Here is a 14,607-nt window from a genome sequence, read left to right as displayed (position 1 = left end):
ACCACATGGAATATGGCTGAATCCACTACTGCATTACTGTGAGAAGTTGTAAATTTCAGGGCACCGATGTGTGTGTGTGTGTGTGTGTGTGACAGAGAAAGAGACTTATAGCACACATATTTTTCAATATTTCTGATTTTTGTTTTTCTCACTGAATACCAAAATATATGGAATCTATATACAAAATAACTTTTTCACATAATATCATATTTTAAGAAAAGCTAAATTTTTCAGTCCCAACGCTTTAAAAACAAACAGGGAAGAAATAAAAGAAATAAACATTTCTCAGCGAATTTTTTTTTGTTAGTAAAGAATAGTATAATGTTTAAGGTTATATTAAATAGTGCACATTGATATCTACAGTAGTTATTTTCAAGGAATTTTTACACAATCTCAAAAAACAATTATGGCATAACAGAAGATGAAGATTCATTATTCATTTTTACAAATAATGTCAAATTCAATGAACAAATAAAATTTCAAGTCATAGCTGCAATAGTTATTTTTTAAGGATTTTTTTTTTTTTTTTTGTAAAATCATCCCATTTTATTTTTTAACAAAATTAAAAGGCACTTCTAAATCATTTAAAAAAGTTCTGTTCTATGTCCCAAGCTCCCTTGCTCACCCTTGGGACATAGAACAGAACTCCCTTGCTAAACATGAAATCAAAAGTTTCACGCAAAATAAAGAAATGATCACATATCAAGTTAAGAAGTAAACAATATAGATTGCTGCCTCCAGTGGAACTGATGTTAAATTGAAAAGCCAGTCTCCATTTCATGCATGGCTTGACACAACTGTCATGTTATCAAAAAAGTGTGGGAGGGAGGGTTACAAATTAAAAGCTTCTTTCTCCTTCTGCTTCACAATAACAGCAGATAGAGAGATGGTATTACTTCTAAAAAAATTATTGCAGTTTTACTTGAAGGTAGTAACTTTCTCAAAAAGGTAGGACTAGTCTTTCTTTGTTTTCAAATGCTCTAAATATCCTTGGGATTGATTCAAGCCCCATGCACCTAATGATGGGATCTGATGTTCTATGTCCCAAATATCTAGCAGGTTCTATGTCCCAAATATTTTCTTGAAACAACAAGAAAATGACCAGCATTTTCTTGTTGTTTCTGTTTCCCACAGAAAAGACTTAAGCATTGTAACAATAGATCCACAACAAAAGATGGAAGTCTGTTCCACCAATCAACCACCCGCTGGCTAAAGGCAAATTTCCACACATCTGTTCTACAATTGTCTTTCCTCGATTTGAATCTATGCCCCTCAGGTTCTTAATCTGAGCAAGAGGAAGAATCCCATCAGCATTCAGCTTGCTAAACCCCATTCAAGGCCTTATACACCTCAATCAGATCACCTCACAGGTGCCTACTTTCCAGGCACTGCAATTTGCAGAACTTAAGCCTTTCTTGGTAAGAGCAGTCCTTTGTTCCCCTCACCAACCTTGTTACCCTTCTTTGTACTCATTCTAGCAACTCTACATCCTTCCTAAAATGAGGCCTCCAGACTTGTACTGTGTACAGATCTAGAGGCCTCATTTTAGGAAGACCATTTTCACTAAAAACAAAAAAAAATACCAAGGTTCTAATCACCTACATGATTAGAATCATCGTCAGCAACTTATTTACTACAATTACAATACTACACTACTATGATTCAGTACACTAGAAGCTACTAATTACAAAATATGATATTTGCACTAAAATCACCAATAACAAAGGCTTTATGAATATTAATTCATAACTTACTAAATCCTTAGCTAAATTTAAAAATACACAAACAAATGTAATTAGGACTATTAAAATATTTATTGAATACAATTTAGTATGTTAATTAAGCAAAAAATGGAAAAATTTTTCAATTCTCTAAATTCTCCCACTATATTGTTTATAGTCTTGAACCAGATTTGGATCCTGATTTTGTGTCAGAAATATCTTGATTGTGCAAATGTAGCAGGCAGATATCATGGTTATCACATTTTCATTATTGTCCTCAATAAAGTAAGGATTATTAATGCTTAAAAACAATACTGCATGACATACCTCAATAAAGTAAGGATTATTAATGCTTAAAAACAATACTGCATGACATACTGTAACCTCAGTGCCATGTAAAGATTTTGTGCAGTAGATGAGGGATTTTGTCCTAACCAATACCAAAAAGTTTGCTTACTAACAAATTCAGAAAGATTAAAATATGCTTTTGTTATAAAGTGAATGAAGGCTTCATTCTCATCTAGAAGGGAGTTGACAACAAAAATTTGAGAAGTTAACATAATTTGTAATTTTTCATTGCATGTTATGTACTGCCTGGATTTTGTGGGGGTGAAAAAGGAGGCTTAAATTAAATTTCAGTCTTATACAAAATGTGTAAAGAGTTAAATTTAACTCCTATCTAAAATGTTTAATGAAACTGCAGGCAATGTGCAGAACACATTAGACTCTGTGGGCCTGAATAATGGCAATGTTTTCTAGCAAGTATATACTTCTTGTTTTACTGAAAGCTTCTTTAGTGCCAAAAAAAAAATCCCCAAAATTTTTAGTCCACATATTAAAGGCAGAAGTGGATGGTACTGAACTATTACGAGTGACGTTGAAACAGCAGCAAAATAAGTACTGAGCAACCACAATATTATTGTCATGTTTATAATACCATTTAATAATGAATCACACTACTGTACTACGTACCATTGACCCATAATGCTATAATATGACAATGCAATATGTAGCCAATTTATTTCTGCCATAATGATGGATGATAAAACTAATTTTTTATAACTGTCCTCTCTTTAAGACCCTGTGCAAAACCACTTACAATTCAATATTTCTAAGTGTGCTGTATGTAGGTTTTGCAGTTGTAATGTCATCAACTCCAGTTTTCCTATGTTTATAGGTCTAATGAACCTCTAAATTGTAAAGACCTGATCTATTTAAGCATTGTCACTTCAATTTCTATACAGGAACAGGAATGCATATTCTTGAGAAGAGTTCATTATGAAAGATATTCAACAGATTTATCCTGAAAGCCACAAAAACACATTTGTTCAAATAGCATGGCACAGTTACAACTACTGCAAGATATTGATTTATATGAGTATTAAAAGTATATATGTAACAAAACCATTGACAGATGTAAGACTGGTGAAAGCAGAGCATGAGAAATCACTAGCAAAGAGAGGTTATAATGGATTATAAAGAGTTCTGTTCAAATGCAAATACAAAAAAGAAAAGAGTGAAGACAGTCGTAAAAAAAATAGTACCAGAACGCTCGTTATCCAGAAGACTATATGATAACGCCACATGGACTGTACAGTAACTGAATCAGACTTCAGACTCATGGTTCATAGAACAACCAGTTCTAGCGTTCAGCTCATGGCGAATCAAAATGCAGCATTCACACGCATCACAGTATATCTCATTCATTGAATCTCTTTATCTAACACATTGTACTTTAGTAACAAATGTTCAAGTTTCATTTCAAAATTTATATTTTTGTTTTTAAATAAATTTTTAAAGAAATCTATTAATTTTAAAGATTACTATTAATATATATTTTTAGTAGCAAGGGGTAAAACAGATATTTCTCCCTCTCCTTTGATTATGCCATTGTTTCATAATATTAGGTGTATAAATTTAATGATTTTCTATTATGACATTTAGAAAAAAGTACCAGAATGTTATTCCAGTGCGTTCCAGCCCAAATACACCACTGGTCGTCTTAATTGGTCAACATGGGAGAATCACAGAAAGCATAGCAGGAATGGCAGATGTGTTGAACAGTCATTTGTAATGGAATTACAATTGAAAGACATTCAAATCAGGAAAAGAACTGTGACAAGGAGACAAATTACTGTAAAATAAGTAATATCATGATCTCAGAGAATGTAATGAAGCTGAGGGAAGGTAAGAATCCAAGGGCAGACAGTTAACAAGATCATCATCATTAGATTCTGGGATGATCCCCTTAGACTCAAGAAGTACTTTTGTTGAACTTCTCCCCAATCCACAAAGGAGGTGCAAAAGAGGGAATGCACCTCTCTCTTTTGCACTCCCTAAAACTATAGACTGGTGAGTTTGATTTCACTGGTGGATCATGTCATACCAATCTGCAGTTTTGCATTTTACATCAGGAAAATGTTTAAGATTGGATTGGTGTATATTCCTACTGCCTAAAGAACGAACTCAAGGTCACTGCCATACAGTCTATTACAGTCCATACAATCAAAGTCACTGCCATATAGTGGAGGGATTAGTAAAATAGGAAAAAAAAAAGAGGGCAAATGAAGACATGAATTTTATATTACAGACCTAGACAAAAGTGAGATCAGACTCAATTTTATATATTATTTCATTATACATTTATATGATTACTTTTGTTTAAAATTAAAATTATTAAAGTGCCCTAATCGCCCCATCATCCCTTTACTTCTGAAAAAGACTATCTGGTAGTGACCCTGAATTCATTCTTATAGTAGTACAACTATACTATTAATTTTAGGTTGTCAGAGAGAGGATCATGATCAGTAAAAAAAATATAATAATAAATACAGCAATACCTCGCTTAGCATGGCTTCAAACAGCACGGGTTTCAATATAACACAGTTTTCAATTAAGTTTAAGTCGAAAATTTACTGTACATATTAAAACTCATTCAATAGCCTGGGCATGTACTCTATATATGTGCTGCATTGTCGTAGCCTAGGTACATATATGCTGTGGTGCCAACTCTATTATCTCACATGTACATGTGATAATAGCTCTCCTCAGGCAGTCAGCTGCAATGTGCAACAGTGTTCAGTATTCTTAATTTCATCTTGTTGTTGAGAAGACGTAACAGCTTTTCAAACTTCATTTTGCATTTTTTTTTTACCCCTTTAAATACGATCGCAAAAAATATATCTGCATCTTGGCTAGAAATCACTGCCAACAACATGCATTCTTTTGGCAGCATGTTTTGCCCCATTTGGTAAATGATTTCACTGGTTTTGAATTGCAAGTTCAGACAACTACCGAGGACATTGTGAAGATTGGAAATGACTTGGGATTCAAAACTTTGGAATCTGTCAATGTATGTGACTGCACTGACTCACATGCAAGTGACTTAGATGGTGCAACTCTCCTTGAAATTGATGAGCAAACTGCATAGGAAGAAGAGGAAAACAATTCTGAAGTGGCACCAAAAGTATTTTCAACAGAAGATTGGAGAAAGTTTTTTGGGGTTGACATGGCCTGCAAGGCGATTATGAATGGAAATCTGAATGTTGAACATAGCATCAAGATAGTTAGTTATTTGGGTTTTAGGAGCATTAGCAACTAAGGCCATATTGCTCCGGGATATGCGGTGGTCATTCCCTGACCTTTCCACATCCTCCGTATTTGGTAGTGATGGGCTCGAACCCCGGTCTAATCAAGAAGTGTGTGCTATGCACTGCTGCTCCTTCCCACCTGGCTACGGAGGCGCCTTAGCATCAAGATACAGCAAATTTTACAAGATGGGATTCGATGCTACAAAGACTTGAACACCAAGAAAAAGAAGAGACGACTTCACCAGACTTCATTATTGAAATACCTAAATAAACAACCGCCTTTTTTAAAACTTTTTTCTCGTCTCTCATGATGTTACCTTTTCATTAAACAAATTTTTGCAATATTTTTTTTTATTTCAAATCCTTTTAATTGGCTATCAAGCACAAATTGTTTATAGATTTATTATAATTTGTTTACTAACTGTTTCTCTGGTACGCATTCAATTAAAACCCATTACAATTATACCTCAATCAGCACGGTTTCGCATAACACGGAATACTTTTGGTACCAATTATCAGTGCTATGCAGGGTATTGCTGTTATTCACATTTGAGTTCACATTGGTAAAGATTCCATGATTTTTTTTTTTTTAAATCTGGATTGTAGTGTATTCACCAGAAAAAGGAGACGCCCTGAAGTGTTGAAGTAGATCAGATGAAACTAGGGAGAGAAGATAGGCAACACAAATTGCAAAGGACATATTGTTCTAGGTTAAAACTCCAAAAAGCTTCAAAATACAGATGACTGGGAAAAACAATTTCTGAAATCTTCATGCATACAATCTAGCATTATATCACTATTATAACATTAAAATCTGAATGAACAGCTCTTCCTTCAATGAATAAAGTTTCAAACAAATAAATTGCATGAAAATGGTATTCAGAAAGAAAGTCATGAAGATCATGCTACCTGTTGATGACTCCTTAAAATGAACCAAAAGAACTTTAATTAAATATGACAGGCTATGCATAGATGAAATGACAGAAATCTTCATTCTCCTATTGCTATGGCATTGATACACAGATGTGATTCTCACAGGCATGGACATAGCAGATGAATCTTCAAACACTGTGATGGTCTGTTTTCTCACCGTAATATAAGAGTAGACTGCTTTTCACAAAATAATGATACTCTATGTTATATTTCTGTCATAATTTTGGGGATGCTCTGTTTCTCTATTTACAGTGACAATGTTTTGGTTTATTCTCACTTGAGAAAAAAATTGTTAACCATAAAGTGACCTAAAATAACTAATTTTGTTTTTAATTAAATAGTATCACCAAGTGAGGATTATACAGGAGACAGCACCATGGCAAATTATTTTCCATGGTGCTGTCAGATGGCACATCAAAACAATGGCCATCTGAGCTATTTCAGAAGCTATTTCATTCTATGCATTGCTTCCGAGTCGACACATATTTAACCCCTAGTACTGGGCTACACTGTTAAATTGGATATAATTAGTAAAGGTGTGAAATATATTTTAAAATATGCAGCCATCAAAATAACATGATGAAAGAGTACTACTCTGCATTATACTTCTGTCATATATGGGGACAGTGTGTTCTCTCAGAGGATGCAGCTCAAAGCAGGTAGTGTCTCTGCCTGCAGCATAGACAATGCCTGCACCGATATACTGTAAAACTGAGCACCTTTACTAATTTGGTTGACTTTATTACTCCTAATATTTGAATTATAAAAATACCAAGGTATCCATCCAAATGATTTCTTCCCATGAAGTCTTTTTCACAAGATGGAGGACTAATGTGGGTAAATATATTGGCATCCACCCAGCACTTAAAAGAAATTACCTGATCTTTGCAATACGAAGTTGCATACAGCACAGCAGAGAAAGAATAGAGCCTGACTTAGAAGAAAAACAATTTTAGATTATATTGCTCCAACATGGAGGACTGTTGTGCATTGATAAGACCAGAAAAATGCATGTTGTAAATAATAAATAAATAAAAAAAAAAAAAAAACCACCCTACTTCATCCCATCTAATTATTCTTTAAATTTATTCAAATTACCCACTTTCAAAAAATATGAAAGTTTTTTCCAACAGTCAATAAACCTCTGGCTGAAAGCAAATTTGTCATATTTGGTCTGAAATTAGTATTAGTGGTACTATAGCATATGATGAAAGGGAGGGAGCATATTGCTCTCACTAATCTCATTGCTCTTCTCTGCACCCATTCCAACAGATTCACATCCTTTCTGATATTACCATACTCTCTATCAAGAAACCAAATTGTTAATCAAATTAATTTCTACAAATTCAATGGGGAAAAGGTCTTCCACAAATTCAAGTGGAAATTTAATTTTTTTCATAACAAGTATGCTACAAGAGGTGATTTTAAATAAGAAAAGAACAATGAAGGTATATATATTTAGTTTTTTTTTTTTTATCTGCTTTGTAAGCACTTTTTGTCACCTTCTGTATCAATCACTGAATAGTTTGATCACCTTTCAAGTTGAATAATCTGAATAACCAAAGCTTTTTTGGATAGATTCATTATATTAGAATACACCTGGTTATTAACAAAACCACTGGAAGCAGCTCAGTGAAAGTGGTACTTTCACTGAGCTGTTTCCAGTGGTTTTCAATATTATGAACTTTTTTACCTTAAAAATTGATCAAATCATATTATGTTTCAAATAAAAGTTCTGGATATTTGTACTTTTCACAACTTTTTTCAGAGCATTATTACTCACAAAGATGCCTCAGTTCATGAAATTGCTAAAATTGTTAGTTTATTGGGTATTGAACCATGCTTCCATCCACTTTAGTTATTTAAAACTTTGGGGGTAGGTGAAATTAGCCCCTACTCAACCATTATACAATCCTGCTTTATTATGCTTATGTTTTTATCATGATTTGGAAATCATTATCAAGTGTGTTAAGTAAACCAGCATGCCCACAAAGCAACTCTGTCCCCTGATGTCTGAATAAGACTGACATGGAGTGAAGTCTTTTACTCAGTAATTTGTACTTAGTATTTAAAGAATTAATTATAGAATCTTATACATGTCTTCTTTCTTACAAAACTATCCACAAAATGGGTGTATTAGTGTTGGCTTTGTCTGTTGTATATTTCAAAAAAAAAAAAAATAATAATAATAATAATAAATAATAATATAAATAAATAAAACAAAAAAAATAATGAAGTTGACCAAATGAATTTTAGTACTCCTTTCAAAGTTCCAAGACGTATGGCTGTGAAAAATTAAGTTCTCTCATTGTTGATGTAAACAGTAAACAAATGTCTCTTTATGTAACTTTTGTTTTCAGAGTGGAGTAAAAAGTTTACCAGACATGCCACTGAAATTGAAAGCAACAGAAATTGCTTATCAATTTTGACATGCTATTTCATCATTGCAATTAAAAAAAAAAAAAAAAAAAAATTTTCACAATTGTATTCTTTACATTATTAAAATAATGGGTGACATTACAAAGGGCACAATTTTAAACTATTTCAATCCATTTTTTTTTTTTTTTTTTTTACAGAAATATTGAACGGTAAATTTTGTATGCCAAAATGCCAGCATGCCCACAAAGAAACTGGAGTAATTTTTGATGCATATGCATAAAAAAAAAAAAAAAAAATCCACTCATTTTATTTAAATGAGTGAATAAAAGAATGATCAATGCAAATTAAAATGTTAATTCAACTGCTATGTTTCTGCCAACAATTATGCTATTATTAAATTTGAATAACAAAATAATAAGGGAACTTAAGAGATGAGTATTATTAATTTATTAAATCACGAACATGTTTATAACATTATGATGAACTATCTTCAACACTAAAATGGACAACTGAAGTTGATAACTACTACACAATGGTAAAATAATATTAATAGTTTTTCCTATCAAGAAACAAAATCTGCTATAATCAAAGGTAAAAAATCATTTTTAAGTGCATTTGCACCTATTATCTTCACCATGTTTGTCCATCTGTCTGTCTGTCCCATCTGCATATTAACAAATAAACTCCCAGTAGACAGATTTTCATGAAATTTTATATTTGGGTAGATTTCATTAAAATAGGAAAAACAGAAATCCAGCAATTATTCTTTTTTTTCCAAACAGTTTGTATGTAAAAAAGAAATTTGTAGATTAAATTCAGTTTTAATATAGTACTGTTAGCTTCACTGTAATATAATACTGTTAGCTTCACTGTAGTATAATACTGTTAGCTTCACTGTAGTATAGTACTGTTAGCTTCACTGTAGTATAGTACTGTTAGTCTGTACACTTCATATGTATTCATTCTTATATAAGACTAGTGAATGTGGTGTCACTTGTGAAGAGTTTCATATATACAGAAAGAAAGAGACTTAAAAAAAAACAGTACATAGAGAGTAATAAACATTACACAGTTGTAATTAAACTGAGCAGCTAAGTTTGGAGAACATAAAACTATAGTTTTATCAAGTGTTCTATAAAGTTGTAAATACAGTAATTAATTGATAAGACAATAACTATATTTATTTTAACTTCTATTAATCACAGAAAAATAAAAAATAAAAATCATTTAATTTATGGGGAAAAAAAAGAAAAATTCGAATGCACCTGAAATGTAACAATACACTGCATAGATTCAATAACTTTGTTTTTTATTTAACAGTTAAATGGTAAGAAGCTAATTAAATAACCATTATCATAAATTATTCAAATCTTGTAAGAAAGCAATTATACCTTTTTGTTCTGTGTGCATCTGTATTAAAGGCTTCTCTTCTGTTGAAGATGCCTCGGGTTCAGCAGTGGTACCGCTTGATACTGTAGCAGTAGTAGGTTCTGACTTTTCATCTTCTGGAAGACTGGATACAGAAACCTGACTTGTATCTCCCTCACCAGATGGCCATGTTTCTGATTCAAGCATTTTGATTGTTTGTTCCCTCACTTCAAGTGGTACATCTTCAAAGTCTGGATTTTAAAATAATTTACTTATGTTTTATTTGTTATTATCAATAAGGTTTCAGTATTAAAGAAAAAGTGGAAAAATAATAAATCAATAAATAAACTCAAGAAAGTTTAAGGCAAAAGCCTCATGCCACGAAAGCTATAGTATATTATTGAACAAGTAAGACAAAGCATCATTTTGTATGTAGCAATAAGCAAACTAGGATTGTTTATTGCTACATAAAAAACCTACTTAAGGCATTAATCTCATATTGTAGAGACATTGAACTACTTTAAAAACTGAAAAATTGGCATTGAACTACTTTAAAGTAGTTCAATGCCAAGTTTGCAGTTTTTTCAGGGATTAAAAAACTCAAAATAGGTCTTTGATAGAGAGTAGAAAATTGCAAACAGTGTGTATTCAGGAAACAGAGATAGACACAGATGAGAAAATACAGCCTAAAACAGAAGATGCAAAACTTTATCAATCTCATAATCTCAGTTTGTTTCCTGAAACATACTATGATTTTAATTTAAGGCTAAAGAAAGAAAAACAAGACTCAAATTAGGCTTCTAATTGAAAACACCAAAAAGAGATAGGCATGGGATCAAAAGACACAGACTGAAGCAGGAGAGGTGAAATTCTTCCAATCTCACATTTGTCTACTGGGAGGCTGGAACACAAACTGGATTGTGATTTTGGCCCTTTGTGGAAGAAAAGAATATTTGCAAGAATTGCAAGAATATTTGCTGATGCTATCGAGGCAGTGTTAGGTGGGTCGGAAAACTGCTAGCTTGGGGGGAGACAAAGACCAATAGATTGACAGTAGCCACTGGCAGAGGTGGAAGTGATTCTTGCACTGCTTCTATTAGAATGAGCAGAAGCCTGAAAAACAAGATGCATGATATTTCAGAGACTGCTGGGAGCCATTGTGGTACAAGTAAACACATGGGTTGTGTTAGGGTAGCTAAGAATAGAAACAGGTGCAGGTATACTTGCGTGTACACCAATGCTAGGAGTTTAGTAAATAAATTTGATGAATTTGAGGTATTGCTCAAAACATCAAAGGCAGATATTGTTGGGATATCAGAGACGTGGTGTCACACAGATATAAGGGATGCAGAACTGGAATTTGAGGAGTACAACGTCTACAGAAAGGATAGACAGGATAGGAAGGGGGGAGGGGTTATGCTATTAGTTAAGAAACACATAAAAACCAAGGAAGTGAAGCCAGTCGACATCGCTGGACAGTGCAGTGTTGAGTCAGTTTGGTGTGACATAAGCATTAGGAGATCAAAATTGAGAGTAGGAGTGTGCTATAGGCCTAATGACTCTGATGAGTATAATAAGAAACTGTACAGGGAAATAGAGTGGGCCAGTAAATCAGAGAGTCTTATAATGGGAGATTTTAATTTCCCAGATATTGACTGGAATTTGGGGGCTGGTCACTCACACACTAGCAAGGCTTTTGTTGATTTATTGGATGATCTTTTTCTACATCAGCATGTTCGGGAGGCAACTAGAGGGAGTAATACTCTTGATTTGATTATCAGCAGTGATTCTTCATGCATTAAGAATCTGCAGATAAATGAACCACTAGGTGGCAGTGATCACAGTGTGCTGAAGTGGGATTTACTCAAAGAGGTAACTACTATTAGGGGTAAAGGGAAGGGTTATTGCTTCCGTAAAGGCGACTACGATGGACTGAGACAGTATTTAAATTCTATACAGTGGGACCAACTGATGATGTTACCAACAGCAAATTCAAAATGGGAAGCATTCAAAGAACTTATCTTGGAAGCTACTAGGCTTTACATACCAACTAAGAAATATTGTTCAAGGTTTAGGCCAAAATGGATGTCAGATGAACTAATGAGGCATATGGCAGAGAAGAAAAATGCATGGGATACTTACAAATTAACATATGACACAGAAGCCTATGATAGATACAAGTTGATATGCAACCAAGTTACAAAGGAGGTTAGGCAGACGAAGGCAGATTACGAGAAATCCTTGGCAAGGGATGCAAAGAAAAACAGCAAAGAGTTCTTTACTTATGTAAACTCTAAAAGGAAGGGGATGAATCAGATTGGTCCACTTGATATTGATGGGTCAACTGTTGATGATCCTGCTCAGGTAGCTAACAAACTAAATGAATATTTTGCATCGACATTCACACATGAGGAGTTATTCAGCGAGGGGAATGCCAGAGGTGTATTCAACTCTAGCAGTAAGCTACAGAATCTTGAAATAACTGGGAGTAAAGTGGAGGAGAAACTGTTGAAGATAAACACAAGAAAGGCACCAGGGGTGGATGGGATCTATCCAGTTATATTAAAGGAGGCAGCAAAGGAAGAAAGCAAACCCTTAGCCATAATTATGAGAGCTTCCTTGGACTCAGGGGAGGTACCCATAGACTGGAAATGTGACCCCAATTCACAAAGGAGGATCAAAGGCTGACACAAGTAATTATAGACCTGTGAGCTTAACTTCTGTTCCAGGAAAATTAATGGAGGCACTGGTTAAAGAAGCACTGCAGGATCATTTAGACAAGATTTCAGTTATAGCTCGGACACAGCATGGTTTTGTTAAGGGGAAGTCTTGCCTGACCAATTTGATTGGATACTATGATGCAGTCACAAAAGAACTGGATGCAGGGAATAGCTTTGATATTATATACTTGGATCTTAGATAGGCTTTTGATACTGTTGCACATGGAAGACTGCTACACAAATTGGAGAAGTGTGACATTGGAGGCAAATTGCTGCTATGGATAAAGGGGTGGTTGAGGGGGAGAAGACAGAGAGTGGTAATCAATGGACACTGCTCATCGTGGACTAATGTTATTAGTGGAGTCCCTCAGGGCTCAGTGTTGAGTCCATTATTGTTTTCTGTATTTATAAATGATATTGATGATGGTATATCAAGCTTAATGTCCAAGTTTGCAGACGATACAAAGGTTGGCAGGGTTGTCAAGGACACTACTGACACTATGCTGCTGCAACAGGATCTGGAAAGGTTGAGCAGATGGGCTGAGAGGTGGCAAATGAAGTTTAACATTGACAAATGTAAAGTACTACACATGGGAAACAGCAACCCCAGAGCAACGTATCAACTCTGTGGTACTACACTGACAGTGGTAGAGAATGAAAGGGACTTGGGGGTGGTTGTGCAGGCAGATATGAAGTTCTCTGAGCAGTGCAGACGGGCTGCAAGAGTAGCTCATGGAGTATTGTCAATGATATACAGGAATTTTTCCAGCAGGGATAAGGAGGTGATTATTCCCTTGTATAAGGCAATGGTCAGGCCACACCTAGAGTACTGTATACAGGTCTGGAGGCCTCATTTCAAGAAGGATGTAGAGCTGCTGGAACGAGTACAGAGAAGGGCAACAAGATTAGTGAATGGAACAAAGGGGTGCTCTTACGAAGAAAGGCTTAAGTTTTGCAAATTACAGTGTCTGGAGACTAGGCACCAGCGAGGTGATCTGATAGAGGTGTATAAAGCCTTGAATGGTTTGAGCATGCTCAATGCTGATGGGATTCTTCCTCTAGCTCAGAATAATCACCTGAGAGGGTATAAATTCAAATTGAGGAAAGACAGATGTAGGATAGACGTGCGGAAATTTGCCTTTAGCCAGTGGGTGGTTGGTTGGTGGAACAGACTTCCATCCCTTGTAGTGGAGGTTGATAGCCTAAATAAGTTTAAGGCTCAGCTGGACAGGTATTTTGAACGAACAGAGGGGTGAAGTAGAAGTGGGTTTTTTTTTTTTTTTTTTTTTTTTTTTGGCTAATGCTGCATAAGCTTGCTTTCTTGCATCAAATGCCTCTACTAATGCTAATGCTAAAAATGCTAAAGGAGCTCAAATCTGAATGATCAAACCCGAATGACCCGGTGAAAGAAATTTTAGAGCATTTTATTTAGAGTAGTGCAATACCAAGACAATTCATTCATGTAGTGCCTCCACAATATGAGATCGATGAATAAGCAGCAGATCTAGATTTTGCACTGCCACACACAAAAATGATGCTTTACCTTACTAAAACAATAATGTTTGATATCTCTTGTAGCACGAGGCTTTTGCCCTCGATTTTCTTGAATCATTTAACCATTGTACCATCTTATCTCACGCACACTGGCTCTATCTCATCACTGGGTTGATTCAGGTCTTCATGAGGCCTAATTATCTACGGTGATTCCTAAAAAGGACTGAATTGTGAGATTAACAGAGTTTGGTTCTTCTGTTTTAGGCCACATTTTCTTATTGCTCTTTCTCAGCTGCAAGCTGTTACTGTTTTCTGCTTTCTAGCAGAGGCATATTTTGAGAATTTTTTTTATTTTATTATTTTTTTACTGCTAAATTAACCATGGTAAGAGCAACATCATAC

At 34.5% G+C, this 14,607-nt stretch overlaps 1 protein-coding gene across 2 annotated transcripts in view; it reads right to left on the bottom strand.

The window, feature by feature from the left end:
• LOC150081718 (uncharacterized) overlaps window positions 1–14,607 on the bottom strand; it is a 1,674,628-nt gene that overhangs the window by 284,060 nt on the left and 1,375,961 nt on the right. For both annotated transcript variants that reach the window (XM_090378825.1, XM_090378826.1), the window contains one exon: window positions 10,015–10,242. In XM_090378825.1, coding sequence (XP_090234951.1) covers window positions 10,015–10,242 — 228 coding nt within the window. The remainder of the gene's footprint in view (window positions 1–10,014; window positions 10,243–14,607) is intronic.

The sequence above is a fragment of the Mastigoproctus giganteus genome, chromosome 8 (assembly GCF_048544385.1).
Source record: "Mastigoproctus giganteus isolate SK-2022 chromosome 8, ASM4854438v1, whole genome shotgun sequence".
Classification (NCBI taxonomy): Eukaryota; Metazoa; Arthropoda; class Arachnida; order Uropygi; family Thelyphonidae; genus Mastigoproctus; species Mastigoproctus giganteus.
The sequence above is the reverse complement of the archived record's forward strand: the minus strand, read 5'-3'. Positions and strand labels throughout refer to the sequence as shown.